The following is a 19,669-nucleotide window of genomic DNA, read 5'->3' as shown; positions in this document are numbered from 1 at the left end:
TTGTTTGATTTAACAGGCTTTGATGTCATGTGAGAATGTACTTTGGTCTTTGAAAGAGACCTGATCTGCAAGTAGAGTTCAGCTTCACCCACATTTGCTAAGGCTGTATTCATTTCAATGTAAAGACAGTGTAATTCAATCAGAGACTGTGAGCGTCTGTAAAAGGTGATCGAATGGATCATTCAGCCTGTCCTTCCACACCCTCATGTCTTATGACAGAATGTAGAACTCCAGGCTTCTCACGGAAGAAATCGATTTAAACACCTGGTTTATTCTTATGCCATTATTTTTTTTACTGAGAGCTCTGATTCCCCCTTAACGTTGCTTCTTGCAGTTTTTCTGTAGAAGTGAATTTTGCACAAGGTTCAAGGGTAACCACGTGATTTATTATTCCAACCCAGACACTTTTGAGAGTGAAAGGGGCCACTATTAAAAATTGCCCTGGGACAACACTGCAATAAACTGGCACTGTTTTTGGCAAATAGGGATATGGTCTAAGGAACTAATTTACAGAGAGGATGTAAATGATTAGGAAATTAGTAGTAACTGAAAATGACAATACTACTAAAAAGTTACTTGATGCAAGCATTCTGCCTTAAATAGTTTCATATGTTCAAAGAAAGGCCTTTTATAACGACTGAATCTGCATTCTTAAAGAAACCATTCTCATGGTATTTTTGTTGATATTGATGGATTTCATTGGTATTAATATTTATTAAATGCTATTATGACCTTTCTTTCACATTTTATTTAACGTTGGATAGTTACAATAATTAAGACTGAGATTCTCTCTTCTTCTAGACACATATATCTGGGACTAACTATGCTGCTGGGAATAATGTCCATTTTCTTAAGTATTGCAGTATTGTTCACTTTGAAGAAAAACTATGTTTCAAAACACAGAATCTTCAGAACCAAGAGAGAAAAAACAATGGTGTCTACAAGAATCAGCAAGGAAAATTATACTACAAGTGATCATTTACTGCAACCCAACTGCTGGCCGGGGAAGGAAACACAGCTTTAGAAAAATGATGCCTTGAGCCACCTTTTCTATTTTCTGAAAATTCTGCAAGCAAAGTTTAACCAATGTGAACCTTCTTTATCCTTTCTAAAAATTTCTAATTTGTTTTTTATCCTAGGTATTAGATAATGCATCTGATAATGAATATAATTAATCATATTATAGAAAATATAGATGATGAAGTGAAACTTTTCAATGTATATACAAATCGCTTATATTTGTTAGTCATTCTGCTTAATTTTACCTTATACCCATTGACATATTAGCTATATTCCTAGTAGAACAATTCTCCCCATAGTGTAATAGCTATGTGCAAAGGGATTTTTAAACTGAGATACTTGTCTAGGATAAGAGAATACTGTTAAAATTTGAACCATATCTTGGCATCCTTCAAATATCACCTTAATCATGATGATGATGGATGGAGTCAAAACATATAAAAGAAAATTTCATTTTAAGCTTCTCCTTTCTTTTGAAATGCAATAATTGATATAGAAATCTATAGAGGTGCCCTAGCTGGTTTGACTCCATGGATAGCGCATCAGCCTGTGGACTGAAGGATCCTGGGTTGGATTCCAGTCAAGGGCACATGCCTGGGTTGCGGACTCAATCCCCAGTAGGGGACGTGCAGGAGGCAGCCGATCAACGATTCTCTCATCATTGATGTTTCTATCTCTCTCTGAAATCAATAAAAATATATATTTTAAAAAATGTATAGAGGCAAATGATCATGGGGGATTTAAATTTTGGATTATTAGCTCTTCTACCATTCATTACCTGTGTTTTATGTGCAACATTTCAAGTGACCGTGGTTGTAAAGTAATCAAATTAAAATTCATATGCTTGATTGTTCTTCTATGAATTCAATGAATTAAAAAATAATGTTAAATACAATCCTGCTCATATCTTAATGCATGTAAGCAGTTCCAGACTTATGCACATGATGTCATCCTAACACATATTTGCAAGTTGAATTTCTGAAAGTGTACAGTAAATGTAGGCGTTATAACAGGAATCAGAGGGATGGGTTGATTGGTGTGGTTCTTTTTGGTGCTCTCCCTGGCACCTATCACAGGGCCTAAGGGCTTCTGGGCAGAGGGCTGCTGCCGGTACTGCCTGCCAGAGAGCTCTCTGTTTCTCTGCAAGTGAAAAAGTCAAGCCAGGCATTTCCTCCTTGCCAGCTTCCTGGTGCTTCTCTGACTGGATATAGTCGGTATGACAGTCCACCATCTTTAATCTTGAGCTCAGTTCTGTGCTGTGTTTTTCTTTCTCCATCACTACTGCACAAGAGGGCCTGGCCCTCCCAAGAAAAGCAGACCTTACTGTGGAGTCCACCCCAGTGGAGTCTTGAAATTGTACAAATCTCAGCAGCCTTTGGAACAAATAGAACAATAAACAAGGAGTCTTTTCGAGGCGTGTCATGGAGCCTAAATCCAACAAAAAGGTCCAGCTCAAAAACACAGTAGCCTTACTCACACACTGGGAGAATTAAATGCAAACAAAACAGTTTGCGGTCTTTTAATTTTTCCTTTATATACCAGTTCTGTGAATATGAACGGAAAAAGCTGGAGATGGAAAGTTTGAGAATGAAGAGCAGAAAAATGTCCTTTAAATATTTATTAATTTTGTCATTTTATTTTAATTGGTGATGCAAGGGTGTTTTTTTCATATTTTTACTGTTTTTTGAGATGAAAATAGACTTATGTTTTATTTCCAGCAGGCCTACCTCAGACCGGCTGCTGCCCTAATAACTTGCAAGCAGGAATCCTTTTTGTCATCTGAATATCAATCTTACCCATAGCAAATATTTACTGAATGGGTGAGTGAGTACACTTGTCAAGAGTTTGCTTTGTAGAGGTGCAATTAAAATTCAGGTTCCTCATCCTGTCTCCCACATCCTCTTTATTTTTCAAAGCTTTTTGTAGCAATATCCTGAAAAATAACTACTTTGCAAGTAAATTTCTAAACAGGATCCTATCCAATTTACTCCTGAATAAGTTAAAAAAATGAAAATTGGCATAAAGGATGATCAAATGATTTTTTTTCATAAAAGCAGTGAATGTCAATGAAAGGAAAGCATATTTTATGCATAACCATTAATTCACCAGTGGAATTATATATATTCTAAACTCAGTCGTGTGGCATAAGAGGGGAATTGAATTTACTAAACGGGACCTTGATATTTTAGATGAGTAAATTCATCTGACAGAAGCAAGCAGGCTTATTATGCCTCAGAAAGCACATGATTTTTTTTTTAACAAACCAAACCCCATTTCAGAGGTCAAAAATATTCCCTCAGCCCCAGAGCCAAACATTAGAGGTCAGGCCTTGACTGACATGTGGGATCCCACAATTGCTCCATGTTCAATGGGCCACTTTATTTCCTTTTTCTACAGCCATGGCCCCTAGAGTTGACTAGCGCCTCAAATGAACATCTGATTCACTACAACCTTCAGACAAATAACGCTCCAGCACTATCATTTTATAAATGGAGTGACTTAAATTGGGTTAAATGATTTGCCCAGGGTGGAGGCAGTCAAACTAATGCTGGGTTCTTCCATTACATCATTATGTCTCTAAAGCAGGTAATAAAAACAAATCATCTGAAACTTCTAAAAACATCTGGAGGAACATTTGTGACCATTAGCATTTAAGAAATCTCCACTTAAATATGACATATGTATACACTCATCCATAAAGGGAGACTGAAAGAATAAATTGACTCTAACATATTCTTGGGAATAATAATTGCTTTTATAATTTTTATAGCAACTATTCAATGAAACAGTATTAAGCACTTTCCTGATATGCTGAGAGCGTTAGACACATTATCTCAATTTCAAGGATCAAAAGAATCTTATGTGTTAGGTATACTAGTAATTTCTGAGTTTTCAGAGGAAGAAACTGAGGCTTTGAGAGTTTTAGTGACTGTCCTAAGTCAACAAGTTCTAGTAGTTGGTAGAGCAAAGATTTAAACTGAGGTTTATCACATCCAAATAGCCACATTATGTCTATGTTAATCTATATTCAAACTTGCTGTCTTCCTCTAAGTTTACTAAGTGTTAATCTTATACATCTACATTAGAAATGTCTTAGCATACTAAAATGTGCCCATGTTTTAAGAGAAATCAAATGGTACAAAAAGATTTAAAACAAAAAGTAACAGTCCTTTACCCCAACTTCTCTATTCCTCAAAAGCAATTACTTCTAACCAGTTCGGTTTGTTAGCTTTTTCTGATGGTTACTTCCATATTCTATCTAATAAAAGAATAATATGCAAATTAACCACCACTCTGCTACACCCACAAGCCACACACACAAGCCACACCCACAAGCCAATCAGGAGTGAGTATGCAAATTAACCCAACCAAGATGGCTGCGGCCACGGAGAGAGCAGGAGGGAGGCTTGGTTTTCCCCGGCGATGGAGGAAGCCAAGCTTTCCGCACACCCTGGCCAGCCCAGGCCTCCGCTTAAGGCTACAAAGTTTCAATTATAGAAGATAAATAAATCCCAACAAAAATGGCGGCAGCCACGGAGCTGGAGAGAGCAGGAGGCTAGGGTTGCCCCTGGCAATGGAGGAAGCCAAGCTTCTGCAGCCTGGGCCTGCTTTGCCTCTGCTTAAGACTACAAAGTTTCAATGATAGAAGATACATAAGTCCCAACAGAAATGGCTGCCCCCACGGAGCGAGCAGAAGGCTTGGCTCCACTCAAGGCTACAAAGTTTCAATTGTAGAAGATAAATAAATCCCAGATACCAGGGCCTCCGCTTGGGTTGCCAGGGGGCGTGGCCTGCCAGCAAACCACCACAGGTCCCTCGCCCAGGCTGCCCCATGCCCCAAGGGGACCTCCACCCTGATCTGGAACACCCTTCAGGGCAAACCAGCTGGCCCCCACCCATGCACCAGGCCTCTATCCTATCTAATAAAAGAGTAATATGCAGATTGATCATCACTCCAACACACAAGATGGCTGCCCCCATGTGGTCAAAGATCCTGCCCCCATGTGGACACAAGATGGCCACCACAAGATGGCCAGCAGGGGAGGGCAGTTGGGAGGGACCAGGCCTGCAGGGGAGGGCAGTTAGGGGTGACAAGGCCTGCAGGGGAGGGCAGTTAGGGGCAAACAGGCTGGCAGGGGAGCAGTTAGGCATCAATCAGGCTGGCAGGGGAGTGGTTAGGGGGTGATCAGGCTGGCAGGCAGAAGTGGTTAGGGGCAATCAGGAAGGCAGGCAGGTGAGCAGTTGGGAGCCAGCAGTCCTGGATTGTGAGAGGGATGTCCGACTGCCTGTTTAGGCCTGATCCCACCAGGATTGGGTTTAAACGGGCAGTTGGACATCTCTTGAGGGGTCCCAGATTGGAGAGGGTGCAGGCTGGGCTGAGGGACAACCCCTCTCCCCCATGCACGAATTTTGTGCACCGGGCCTCTAGTTTTTAAATAATATGCACATACCATTTTCTGATTTATTAATTTTGGGCACTATCTATTGATTCTGATAGATTACAACTAATGCAACTCATCCTTTGTTGTTCTTCTTCTGTTATCTGCACACAGTGAGGTCACTAGTATGAGTTCTTCAAATGTCACATCAATACCTCCATCCATTTCCTGTTTAATAAACATGAAAAGTATCATGTGTTTTCCCACTTTGAAAAATAAAGTTCTTAGAGTTCCCTCTCTTACCTCTGAGTGTCCAAACTTGTGTTCATCTCCCTCTTTCTGTTAGTTGTACCTTTACTTTTACATTGTCAACAATGATAACATCTTTAGTCAACTCTGTAAACATTAGATCTAGGAAAGGCCTGAATGGTTATGATTAAGATTGACTCCATCTACTGTTGAAGCCATAAAACTTCACCATTAGAAAAAAGAATGAGTATTGAATGTAAAATGCAATTGAAAAAATGAATAAAAAAGACATAAAAAAGAATGAATAAGAGAGGGGGAAAAACTTATTAAGGAGGACCTCCTCTGAATCAGGCAACAGAGGTACATTAATGTATTTAAATGTTAATAGATGTGATGTAAAATATGTTTTATGTTTAAACAATTTTGGAACATGTTGAGTTAGTGATGCTCTCATATGACTTCAGAATCTCTCGGATTCTTTACTATGATGATATACAATGACATTCTCCTAAAGAGGGTGTGTGCCTCAAACTAATTTGGCATTAAATCCACTTTTTTATTAGCAAGTCTTGGATCTAATTAATTTTCGATGCAAGAAAGTATTTGGAAAACACAATTTTATCCTCCTTTTTAATTATTTTGCAATCTTTATTGGCTTCTGGTATCAGGATGATGCAGTTTTATAAAATTAACTAGAAAACTATTTCTCTTTTAATGTTTTTGAAAAATATTATATAGCCATAGGAATTATCTGTTTCTTTAACAATTGAAATAATGTTTTTAACCTTTTTAAGAAATACCTTGAAAAGTTTTGATTAGTTATGTTGCTTTTTTAAAATATGTTTTTATTGATTTTAGAGAAAGAGGATATTGTATACTTTGATTTGTCTTTTTTGTGTATTATGTTTATCAGAAACTTGTATCGTTGGAATTTTCAAAGAAATGGCTTTTGGATTCTGTTTCTTTGCTGATTATTTTTTGCTTTAATTATTTTCTTCCTTCTGTTTCCTTGAGCCATGCTTAAAACAATCTTTACCTAAATTGTTGATTTGTTGTCTTATAACTGTATGTTCTAGCTTAGTAATGAAAACAATATACTTTAACGTGCAGCTTTGTTTATAACCCAAAAAGTTTGCCATGCTGCAGTACCAATGACGTTTTTCCAATTGTTTACAAATGCATCCTTGATTTCCTATTTGCTTCAAAATTCTTATTTCTCTAAAAGAATGATTTAAAATATCCCTATGTGTGGATATTTCAATTTAAGCTTATCTTTTAATTTTTAGATTACTCACATTTATAATGTGGTAGTGTAGCCTACTCAATTTATCCTTTTAAAAATTTATTGAGGTTTTAAGACCAGAAACCATAAAATATGTGGTACATATAAACATCACTGAGTTTTGTAACAGACAAAAAAAATGACATACGAAGTATCAGCTTTTGAAACCTATATGGTTTTGTGAACCAATGTCACACCAATGAATTCAATTTAAAAAAAGAAGTGTCAACTTTGAAAAGGAGGAGTCAAATGATAACCATTCACAGGTACTCCCAACACCTCCTGAGAAACATCTAGAGAGTCTGCTGAACAAACTAAACCAGACTTTGGTAAAGAATGCTACTTACAACATAAACATTAAGTAACTAACTACTTAGCTAAATCTGTTATACATGAAATAGAATGAAAAATCCTAAATAACCTTTTTAGAAAATAAAATAGAATAATACATTCCAAATTATAACAACACAACTATGAGGACTAGAATGAGAAATAATTGGTATATTTTTTTTTTAAAAAAAGATAACATTTTACTGAGGAACACAAACTATATTCCTGATAAGAAGACTCAATATTGTAAGAATACTAAAGGCCCGATGCACAAATTCGTGCAAGGGGCTTGGCCCTCACAGCCGTGGCAGCTGCCTCAGCTTCGTCCAGAAGGTCATCGGGAAGGTAGTTCAGCCATCCAGTCTAATTAGCATATTGAGCTTTTATTATTATAGATCAGTTTTCAAAGTTGATACATTTTCTGCCATTTTTTTCTTGTATATTACAAAACCCAGTGATATTTATATGTCATGTATCTATAGTTAAAATCTGCTTATGGCCCTGCCAGTGTGGCTCAGTGGTTGAGCATCCACCCATGGTTCAGTTCCAGGTCAGGGCACATGACCAGATTGCGGGCTTGACCCCCCAGTAGGGGGCCTGTAGGAGGCAGCCAATCAATGATTCTCTCTTATCATTGATGTTTCTATTCCTCTCTTCCTCTCCCTACCTCTCTCTGAAATCAATAAAAACATTTTTTTTTTAAATCTGCTAATGACATTCTACTACTCAAATCACCCAGCAACTCCCAACATTTTCAGGAAACCTCCGAATTCTTTGATAAAGTGTGACCTTTCAGGATCTGGACTCTGACAGTCTCCTCAGCTCCATCTCCCACAACACCCCTAACTCAAATTATTCACCTGGATCCTCTGGCCACATTGTAATATGTGCAATTTCCTAAAGCTGCTGTTCGTACCTGCTACTATGTCTACCTAGACAACTCTTTTCCTGTTTCCGCCTTTCACCTTTTTACCCAGCTCAGGGCTTCTTAAACTTTATTGTGTCTGTGAATCACATGGGGATCTGGTTTAAAATGCAGATGTGATTCAGTAGTTCCAAGGTGAGGCCTGAGATTCTGCATTTCTAATTAGCTCCTCGGAGCAGTAGCATCACATCCTTGGCTAGGACCTGGATGACTACTACTCCTTTTTTTATATGTACTTTTTATTGTTGATAGTATTCCAGATATCTCCCATCCACCCCTTTACCCCTCTTTTCCCAATCCCTCCTTCGTCCCCCGCCCCCATGTCTTCACTACCCTATGGCCTGTGTCCATGAGCTATGCATATCTATAATAATAAAAGGGTAATATACTAATTAGACCAAACGTCCTTCCAGACATTTTTCCAGACAACCTTCTGGACGAAGCCAGGGCTGTGAGGGAAGCCCAGGCCCGAGTGCCAGAGGGAAGCCGGTGCCGGCAGCCCGGGGACAGAAGCCCTACACTTGCACAAATTTCATGCATCAGGCCTCTAGTAAGTAATAAGTTCTTTGGGTTATCCCTTCTCATGCCCCCCAACCCCACATCAAGGTATGTCAGTCTGTTCCATGCCTCCATGATTCAGGTCCTATTTTGTTGGTCAATTCACTCTGTTCATTAGATTCCACAAATAAGTAAAATCATGTGATATTTGTCTTTTTCAGATTGGCTTATTTCACTTAGCATAATATTTTCCAGGTCCATCTATGCTGTCCCAAAAGGGTAAGAGATCCCTCTTTTGTACAGCTTCATAGTACTACTCCTTCTTGACAGTCTAGTTCCGCCACCTCTAGCCAGCTCTCCGTGGATCTCACCCTCACAGCACCTCTGTAGTACTTACTAGTGCTGTACTAGTGGAGACCTTGATGATAGAGACTCTTCCTTATCAGTTTATACTATCTTATACATTACCTCACACATAGGACAAACTCAGTATTGAATAAATGAATGAACTAGTGATATGGGAAAAATGAACTTCATTTAGGAATTGAGAATAGGATTTTAAAAGGCACACCTGATGTAATTCTTCCTGAAATTTCTATATTTTTATTGAATTCACTTCAGAAAGAATTTGGCAAGAAGAGAATGGAATGGAATGGAATGGAATGGAATGGAATGGAATGGAATGGAATGGAATGGAATTAGAAATTCAAATAGGTTAAGTGCTTTAAAGGTTTTCTCTATCATTAGAAATTGTGAATATACTAAAAAACACAACCAATAATGCAGAACAGTTTTCTGTTACCTAATTCTCTAGGATATTTGGTGCACTATACAAATCACTTTTTTTTTTCAGAAAGACTCAATTTCAATTTAGATATGTATTTTATCTTGCAGCATTTCTATATAATCCTTTACTTTTGAATACTTCTTAGAGTCTATAAAGCATTTTAGCATATACATTTTCCTCTTGATTCTGTATAACCTAAAAGATCAATATTTTTTCCTGATTATACATGAATTACCTGAGACCATAAAAGAATTATATGAGTTAACCTGACTTGCGAAGATCAGAGAATCAGGTATTGACAGAGCAGGAGTCTTAGTCCGTTGTTCAATCACCTTATCTGGTTGAAACTTTCTCAAAGACCCAGGGCTGGCTAAAATGATTGACTTGTGAATAAAAAAGTTTGGTAGCTCATACCTTGCAAATAACTCCATAATGACAGTCGCGCTAACTGAGGCACACAGAGTCCCTACTGTCCTAATGATCAGAGTATCACCCCACAGGAGATCTCAGAAGTTGTAAGTGGAACTCCCATTTGACCCAGTGATTCCACTTCTAGAAATATATCCCAAGAAACTAGAAACATCAGTTAGAAAGGATATATGCACCCCTATGTTCATAGCAGCACAATTCACCATAGCTAAGACTTGGAAACAGCCTAAGTGCCCATCAGCAGATGAGTGGATTAAAAAACTGTGATACATCTACACAATAGAATACTATGCTGCGGTAAAAAAGGAGTTCTTACCATTTGCAACAGCATGGATGGAACTGGAGAGCATTATGCTAAGTGAAATAAGCCAGTCAGAGAAAGATAAATATCTCATGATCTCACTCATTTGTGGAATATAATGAACAACATAAACTGATGAACAAAAACAGATCCAGAGACAGAGAAACATAGATCAGACCATTAAACCTCAGAGGGAAGGTAGGGGAGGGTGGGAGTAAGGGGGAAAGATCAACCAAAGGACTTGTATGCATGCATATAAGCCTAACCAATGGACACAAACACAGGGAGGTGAAGGCATGAGTGTGTGTGTGTGTGTGGGGGGGGTAATGGGGGAATAAGGATACATATGTAACACCTTAATCAATAAAGAAATTAAAAATAAATAAATAAATAAAAAGAAGTTGTAACTTAACAGCTTAGAGGATCTGGGCTACAGAAGTGAAAAGTTTCCTAGACCACAAAAACAAATTACTTACTGGTTAAGCTTCGATTGCTAGATGGACGCCCTGACTTCTTATCCTGTGATCTCTCCAGTGAGACCTGTCATTGACCACACTAAGTTGAAAATCAAGGCCTGTGAAGTTCAAGGTAGACTAACCTGGAATAAAAACTGCTCTGAAGAACTCCAATAAAGCACTCAAATGCTCACATGATATAGCATATAATTTTTGGAATTATATCTGTCCAATGTTATCATGGCCTTACCAGGACTTGCCTAATCTAAACACAGCTAACTCTCTGATGTCATTTCCTCCCACTCCTCTTATGCTCACTCTGCTCCACTCCAGTCTACTTTCTGTTTCCCCAACACACCAAGCAACACCTACAGAAAGTCTTTGCACTCCCTGAGTCCTCTACTTGCAACATTTTGCCCCATAGCACTTGATCCCTCACTCCCTCTTTGTTCAAATATCAGCCTTTTGAAGACCCTTCCTTTTCTGATAACCTTCTCTAAAATAGCATGTGCTGTCCCTCTCTCTATCCCATTCATTTTATTTATTTTTCTCAATAGCAGTCATCATCTCCTTAATATATATCTTCTTACCGATTTATTCATTGTCTGCAAGTTCTAGACCGTGTCAAAGAGTAGTTGTTATTCCCCACTGTAATGAACCTGGAACAGAGTAGACACCCAATGACTGAAGAAAATATCCCAGATTTGAGAGAGGCAGAACAGTAACTAGAGGTATTGAAGGCTTCGTCTCTCTTAAAAAAGAATCAGTACATCCCTAAAAAAATGCGTGTGCATAAATGTCACAGACTAAAAGCTAATGAACTTTCTACCCAAAGTTTTACATGAGTGACTCTTTATAGAAAGGCGTTATGCAGGTATTATTTACAATTAATTGGACTTTACTACCAAGGTCATTCAGGTGCATCTACACATAGGACTCTTTAACAAATTGAGTTTTCTAACATTCATCCTCCAACATCAGTAAAACTCCATCTTAGGTTTTACAGAGCTTTAGGCCAGGTCTGGCTTGGATTAAATCCATATTTTGAAAATCCAGGCATTGATTTATTTCATGCCTAAGGCCAATGTGATTGGAACACACTCCATGCTTCATAAACAAAATACTTTGGTGGTGAAAGATTCCAATCTCAAGACAGAAAAGTATTCAAGAGGCTGACAAGTGCATCTGTTTTGCCTTATTCAGAAACACACATTCAAAAACAACAACACCAACAACCACACCACCTTGCCAGAACCCTGGCCATTTCGAAAGTGTGTAGTTTACTGCAGTTCTGCTTGTGATGACTGCTTGTTATTGTACACTTTTAAATGGAGTCTTTGCCGTTCTCAATCTGTGCTTGGAATTCACAAAGTGCCACATCTGGGCTGGGACGTCACCCACACACATGCCCACTTTACCCTACCCGAGGGAATCCAGTCGCTCTCATGGCAGGGGCTCCTTGATTCTTTGCCCTCATCAGAACATTGTACAGTCTCTAGAAATTTCCCAGACAGCCTGGGGTAACAGTTGCTGTGACTGTGCCCCCCAATCTTGCATTCTTCCTTCTACCTGATATTTCCATACCTTCCTTTTTCCAACTTCTAGGCTCAAGAAGAGAGATGAGGGATGGAGAAGGCAGTTCCCACTTGTCTTATTTTCCAGTTGCTGTTATACACAATATCACAAACTTGGCAGCTTAACACAACACAACTGTATTATCTTACAGCTCTGGAGCTCACAGTCTGAAATCAGTTTCACTAGGCTAATGTCAAGGGGTCAGCAGGGCTGATTCCTTCTCTGGAAGCCCCGAGAGGAGAATCTCTTTTCTTACCTTTTTCAGCTTCTAGTGGCTTCTTATGTTCCTTGGCTAGGGGCCAGTTCTTCCTTGTCCAGAATATACAGCTCCAATCTCTGTTCCTATCATCACATCGCCTCCTCTTCTGACTGCAGTCGAATCTGCTTCTACCTCCTTCTTAAAGGATACTTCTGACTGCATTTAGGACCCATCCAGATTGTCCAGGATACTTTCCCCATTTTAAGTTCTTAATCCAGGGGTGGGCAAACATTTTGACTGCAGGGCCACAATGGGTTCTTAAACTGGACCGGAGGGCCGGAACAAAAGCATGGATGGAGTGTTTGTGTGAACTAATATAAATTCAAAGTAAAGGAGCGGAGGGGAGAGCAAGAGAACCCTCCGCTCTTTCGGCTCCGCGGGCCGGATAGAACAGCCGAACGGGCCGGATCCAGCCCACGGGCCGTAGTTTGCCCACAGATGAATCACATTTGCAAGGTCCTTTTTGCCATATCCTAGTAATGTAACACTCACAGGTTCCAGGAATTAGAACATGGATATCTTTGGGACCATTATTCACCCTCCCACATCATCATTCTCCACTGCCCTTCAACTTCCTTTTATATATTACCTAAATTTGACAAGGGACACTGCTGAAATCTCAAATCCTGAGAAGAGATACAATTCAAACTTCCATTTAATCATTCACCATTTTATTCAACAAATATTCAATGGGTACCCACTACACCAGCACAACTGTATTAACCGTTGAAGCAAACATTGTAAATATATCTCTGCTTTCATAAAATTCACTGGACATTATCCCATTACTAAATAATGTATCACACACACACACACACACACACACACACACACACACACACATACACACACACACCACCCTGCTCTTTTCCCTGTGGATTTGCCCTTCCAAGTCTAGTCCTGCCCTCCTGGCCCTAAGCCAAGTAGCACTGTCTTTCTGGGAGAATGGGGCAAGAACAGAATTCATTTTTACCATGTAACATGATTAACTTATTAGCATTGAAAAACCTACTCAAAGGATGTATTATTCTTTAGTTATTATGTTTACTTCACCTAAGCTGAAGTTGCATGGAAAAATATTGTAATGTCCTAGGCATGGGTTAAATTTGTGAAGGCCCCTAATCTCCTTTGATTAGGGATTAGCAGCCGCATAAATAGTGTGCAAGAAATCGCTGGTTCCTGAAGAGTGAAAGCTGCTTTTGCTGCAAAGTACTAAATAGCCACAAGGATGTGAACTGTTCATACTAGTAGTATTCATCTTCACAGACAGGGGTCTGCTTCCACCTACTGGCTGGAGAACTTCAGAATCATCAGCACTACACAGGTAATTTCTACTTGGATTTTTGCATTTGCTTCTGATTTATAACCATAATGTCAGCTCCTGTCCACCTAGGCCTTCTTTACTTCAAAACCCACCACTCTCTCTAGTCTTAGCTTTTGGAGTGATTGATTAAGTTAGCCAGTGTGTGGTGTTATAAGCATTGTTCGGCAGCCTCAGACATCCAAGAGGACTCCTATTTGAACGCATGAAGGAGTCTTACTTAATACACTTAGAGAGGCCTGAGGAAAATGGGTAGATGATCCAAGAGGGTAAGGGAAATTTCAGCAGACACTTGATTAGCAGTAGTTGAGGACAGGAGAATTCTGTGGCTCCCAAGACAATTTGGGGGGTTGTGACTGATCTTTGCTATGTTGTAGGGGAGCAAACAACTTGAAAATTCTCTAAGAAAATTGGAATTTCCAGAAAAAAATATTTTGTGGTCTATAGTGTTAAGAATGTATCAGAAAATAGAGCTAATTAGGATTTATATTACAGAAAACCAAATGTGGTGCTATTCAAGAGGAGACACATTTTTCATTTTAGGGATGAAAAGATATTATTCTGAGTTTGAGCCACAAAGAACTAGAGAGTGTGAGGAAAATAATACATATATAGTAAGAAATATATTAGAAAACTCTGTCGTAAGTTTCTATTGAATTAGCATGAATATGGCCTATAATCAAATAAATGGAACAATAGTGAGTTTCCGTTTTGCAACTAATTGTCCAAGAAAATAATATGCGACTGATGAATATAAATTGAGAGGTGCTATCCATATATTGAGGGACTGTTAGTGATAGAATCTTTCTGGAACACAAATTAAAAGTGGGTTTGGAAAAGCTGACACTCTTTGAATCAGTAATTTTGGCTCTACAGTAATAATCATAGATGTACTCAAACATTTGTATTAAAAAGATGTTCATTGAAGTGTTGTTTATGATTAGAAAAAGTCTATTATGACAGCTACCGTGCCATGAGTGATTGTAATGTTTCTGACATCGTGCTTGATCCTTGACCTTGAGAGATAGTAGAAAATGAAGGAGAGAGAAAGAGAAAAGGGGAAAAAAGAAATAAGAAAATAGAAGCAATGCAGCATTGCCTATCCCCTCTGTTTCCTAACAGCCTAATGAGTAGAAATTTCAGGCCTTGGAAAGAGATTAAAGGTAAAAGCTTATGAATGGTTTAAATGAAATTTTGTGACTCTCTTAGAAAAACCCCATTCTTCTTCTACTCCATCTCAACCATGGTACATACCTATATCCTGAAGTAATGCTGTCTAATAAGGTAGACACTAGCTACATGTGGCTACTTAACAATAAATTAAATTAAATAACAAATTTAGTTCTGTGGTAATCCTAGCCACATTTGAAGTATTCAATAGCCACATGTAACTAGTTGCTACCACATTTGAGAATACACTTATAGAACATTTGCACATCATTACCTGAAGATGCAACAGAGACAGACTTGAGTAGAATTTCTATGCCCTGTTGAGCAGCAGGAAAAATGTTCTCCTCTATTCTACTTTAGTTACTCCATTCTTTAGTCACTTTTTTTTGTATTTGTCATCACCTAGAACAACTCCATAATAATAAGTTTATCTTTACACTTTTTTCTTCATCTCCTTGCTCCCAGTACCCCTTCCTCCTAACTCATTGAATTTTTGATTTATTGGCCCCTTTATTTTCTCCCTATTCATTAATATATTGATTTCCAATAAAAATAAAGTGTAGGAATTATGTAGGTGTTCTGGCAGATACTCTTTATTATCTTAAGGAATTTCTAGTCATAGTTTGCTAAGTGATTTAATGATAAGTAAATGAAGAAATCTATCAAGTGCCTTGTCTGCATCTTTTGAAATGAATATATAAGTTTAAGATGTTTTTTCTTTTTTATGCTACTGATGGGGTGAATTACTTAATTGACTTTTGAATCTTAAGTCATTCATTAATGATAAGAAATACAGAAAACTAGAAGTAGGAGGGAACTTCTTCAACTGACACCTATAAAAAACCTATAGCTAGCATCATACATAACTGTGAAAGACTGAAAACTTTCTCCTCCTTAATTGAGAACAAGGAAGGGATGGATGCCTGCTTTCACCACTTCTATTTTGGGATATGATAGTCTAGAAAGGACACTATTGGTTCTAGTGCAACAAGGCAAGGGTGAGGGGAAAAACCTTCAAATTGCAAAGGAAGAAGGGCAACTGTCTTTATTTGCATACAAAATGGTATTATACACATTACCTTACATTAAAGCACTAAAAATCCTAAGAAATGTATTTTTAAAATCCATTAAAACTACTAAGTGAACTTAGTAAGGTTGCAAGATACAAATTCAATAAAGAAAATTTTGTTTTATTTCTACATACTAGCATTAAGCAGAAATTAAAATAATATAATTTACAACAGTATAAAAGTATGAAATGAGTTAAGGATGGTTTCCTAGAATGTATTTCCTCTCAAGGAAGGAATAATCAGCTCTGAAAGATACTGTGAGTAGTTCAAGTCAGATGACAACCATTACATGTTAGCATTAGGTAATTTATGATGCAGGCAAGAGTAGTTTGAGTGGAGGTTGGGGGCAAAAACTTGATTTAAGTGTATTCAGGAAAGAATGTAAAGAAAGTAATGGAAAACCATGACAATATATAAGCCTTTTGAGAAGGTTTTGTTTCTTCTGTAAAAATAACACAAGAAATAGCACAATACCTAGAAGGGGAATGAAATTTAAAAAAAAAGATTTTTGAAAACAGGAAAGTGATAGCATGTTTCGGCGCTAATGGAACATTTCTTTAGAAAATGAAAATGGATATCCTTGGGAGCACAAGGAGAGGAGGCAATATGGTGTACAAGTGGAGGTTGGCCTTGGCTAGAGCATGGACAGGTCATGAAGGCACACATGTGATACTGATTCACTAAATCAGATGTGTGAAAGGAGCTCTTGAAAGTTTTATTCCTTGTTTTCATCAGTGAAATAGTCATAGCTGAAGGTGGGGATGGGAAAGATGACTTAGAGTTTTGAGGGAAGAGATGAAGCAAAGAAAATAGTTACTCAGAAAGCAAAATAACTATGATAAGGAAAATAGAACATGAATTCTAGCTGGCAAAACCAAGGGCCCATTTCAGCTTCATGATCATAAGTTTAAAGTCAAGATGGTGGAAGGTTTTTCTTCAATTACGTTCATCAGCGTGGATAGACAGAAGTGTCTAAGAATTGGATGTAATCAAGGCTGTAGCTTTATCAAACAATTATAATGATTCAAGGGTCACAAATGATTTGAAAAAATGTAGCAAAGAAAGTGATTACCATGACAATTAAATTTAATCCAGGTGTGGAGGAAAATGAGGACATAAAATAAAGAACAGCAAAATCCTGGAATAATCTGTCAGTGGATTATAGATCCTGGTCAGTGGAAGCATTGTTGCATCTGTGGTACTACAGAGTATGAGCTGGAAGACAGTGATAATCCAATCCATGAAACTGATATTATGGAGAACTTGTAGTTTTGGGGGTGACAGGTCTAGGATATGTCCATTGGAGTGAGCAGAAGCAATATCATTGGAGAAGAAAAGGTTGAAAAACTAAGAAGCCCCAGAGTGATAAGGATTCTCTTTATGCTCATTGAAATCACCAACAATTATTATAGCAGTACTATTTTGAGAGACTGGCTTTGAGCCAAGAACTAAAACTGTCATGGAATAAGTGACTTAAGGATTGGTAGATAATTCCAACAGAAGGATAAGTGATAGTCTGTTGATATGAATGATGGGTTCTGAGGGAAGAGGGTGTGAAAGTGGAAATACAAATTGGAAACCAGTCCATCTGGTGCGGAGCAATGGAGAATGGTGCAGCCCCCTTGATCATGGTAGCAGGAGAGGCAGTGACTCCAGGGAAGGGCCAGGTTTAAATTAAAGCAACAGGTAAAGCAAAATAAATTCAGAGAAAAGGCTGAAGGTAAAGGTAATTCTACAGGTTAGTAAACATGAGTTCCACAAAGATCAAGAAAGGATCTCAGTTTAGGATTGGTAGAGACAGGAGGGGAGGGGCAGAAACACAGATGTGCAGAGCGATATGGGGATTAGACAGGTACTGATGAGAGAGATCATGGAATCCCTAACTTCTTTGGTGGTGACTAGCATAAGGAGATGGTCATAATAAGATTAATCATGATGATGGCGGGGCCTAGTGTCAGTGAGTAGGGATATGTGGGGTCCCTTCTAGAAGCATACAGTCTCCTGGGGCTTCCTCTTGACCACTGCCCAGGGAGTAAGGTGGGCAGGCAGTGACAGATTTGCTTGAACCTGAGGGCACCCACCTGAGAACTCAGAGTGAAAACTGTTGAAGAAACACTGGGCACAGGTCTTAGATTTTTATTTTTGTTTGACATAAATTAATCACTTTAAATATTTATAGTGCTGTACACAAATTTCATAGAATGACACTCATTCGATATTAGGAATTGAATCTATAATGTACCAGGCACTGTGTAAATGTCTGTACACACATTATTTAATTTGACTTCGAGCATTGTCTTCCTACTTTATAGATGAGAATATTGATGAGCAGAAAACTTAAGTAACCTACGTAAGTTCATATAGTTAGCAAGTATCAGAGACAAATTGGCATCAAAATTTATCAGATTTCAAAGAACATGGCATGTCATCAGAACTGTAATGATTATCTCTGAAGTAAATATTAATGGATTTTTAAAGCAAACTTTGCAGTTCTCCTGACCCAGGGATGTTGGCATAATATTGACCTTGAAAGAACTGTTGCAACTCCTTTTCTCTGACCAACTATATTCTTTCACAAGTCGCACAGCACAGTCTCACCACTTACACAGTCACGGCAGAGAAAAGGTCACAAAAAGTGCTCTTTGACCTCTGAAAACACTCCAGAATTTCACCAGATAGCTTTAGTTTAGGGAGTATAAAGGTTCTCAGTTCATTTGTCTTATTTACCTTATGGGATGTACCTTGAGGAATAAAAATTTGCAGAGAAAAACATTAACATGGGAACACCTAAACTGTATTCCTACTCTGAATGAAAGGAAAATCTACAAAAACAACTGAAAATGTTCTCTATCTCTGCTACAGTGGTTCTCAAAATTTGGCGTTACATAAAAATTAACTGAAGTCTTATTTTTTTTTAAATGCATAAAAAGCATAATCTTTGCTCAACTGAATTAGAATGCCCTGAGTGTGAGCTTAGACTGCCATATAGATTATGATTCAGCAGAGGACTATTGGGAGCTGGGACCTAATCTCCCAGTTTCCCTTAATTGAGAAATTAAGAATTTCCCAAACTGCCTAGCTAGTGTTGCTCAGTGGTTGAGCATCAACCTATGAACCAGGAGGTCACAGTTCAATTCCCAATCAAGGGCACATGCCCAGGTTGTGGGCTCAATCCCCAGGGTAGGGCATGCAGGAAGCAGCCAATCAATGATTCTCTCTCATCATTGATGTTTCTGTATCTCACTCCCTCTACTTTCTTCTCTAAAATCAATAAAAATATATTTAATTAAAAATAATAATTTCCAAAACCCCTCTCCCTCTCCACACTCTCTGATTCTTCACATGATTCCAAACTTTCAAGAATAAACCATGATACCACTAATCTATCAAATAGCCAATATATAGAACTTGTACGTATATTGTTGCAGTTGTTTCAAAAATTGTTCTTCAGAAGTGATAAGGGATAACAATGTTTTCATATATACATGCTTACATTGCTACATATTTATGTCTGTGTATATGTGTGTGTATTGTTCTTTATAATAGTCATATATATAACTAGAGGCCCGGTGCATGAAATTTGTGCCGGGGGTGGGGAGAGGGTGTCCCTCAGCCCAGC

General features: G+C 38.2%; 1 protein-coding gene across 1 annotated transcript in view; it reads left to right on the top strand.

The window, feature by feature from the left end:
* The window catches only part of SLCO1C1 (solute carrier organic anion transporter family member 1C1), a 47,969-nt gene extending 46,677 nt beyond the window's left edge, over positions 1 to 1,292 (top strand). Inside the window, exon 15 of the mRNA XM_080660825.1 lies at positions 802 to 1,292. Within this exon, the coding sequence (XP_080516951.1) occupies positions 802 to 975 (174 nt within the window). The 3' untranslated portion in view covers positions 976 to 1,292. The remainder of the gene's footprint in view (positions 1 to 801) is intronic.
* The last annotated feature ends 18,377 nt before the right edge of the window (positions 1,293 to 19,669 follow it).

Source organism: Plecotus auritus (assembly GCF_963455305.1).
Source record: "Plecotus auritus genome assembly, chromosome: 3".
Lineage (NCBI taxonomy): Eukaryota > Metazoa > Chordata > Mammalia > Chiroptera > Vespertilionidae > Plecotus > Plecotus auritus.
Note: the sequence above shows the minus strand (reverse complement) of the source record. Positions and strands in the feature narration are given on the sequence as shown.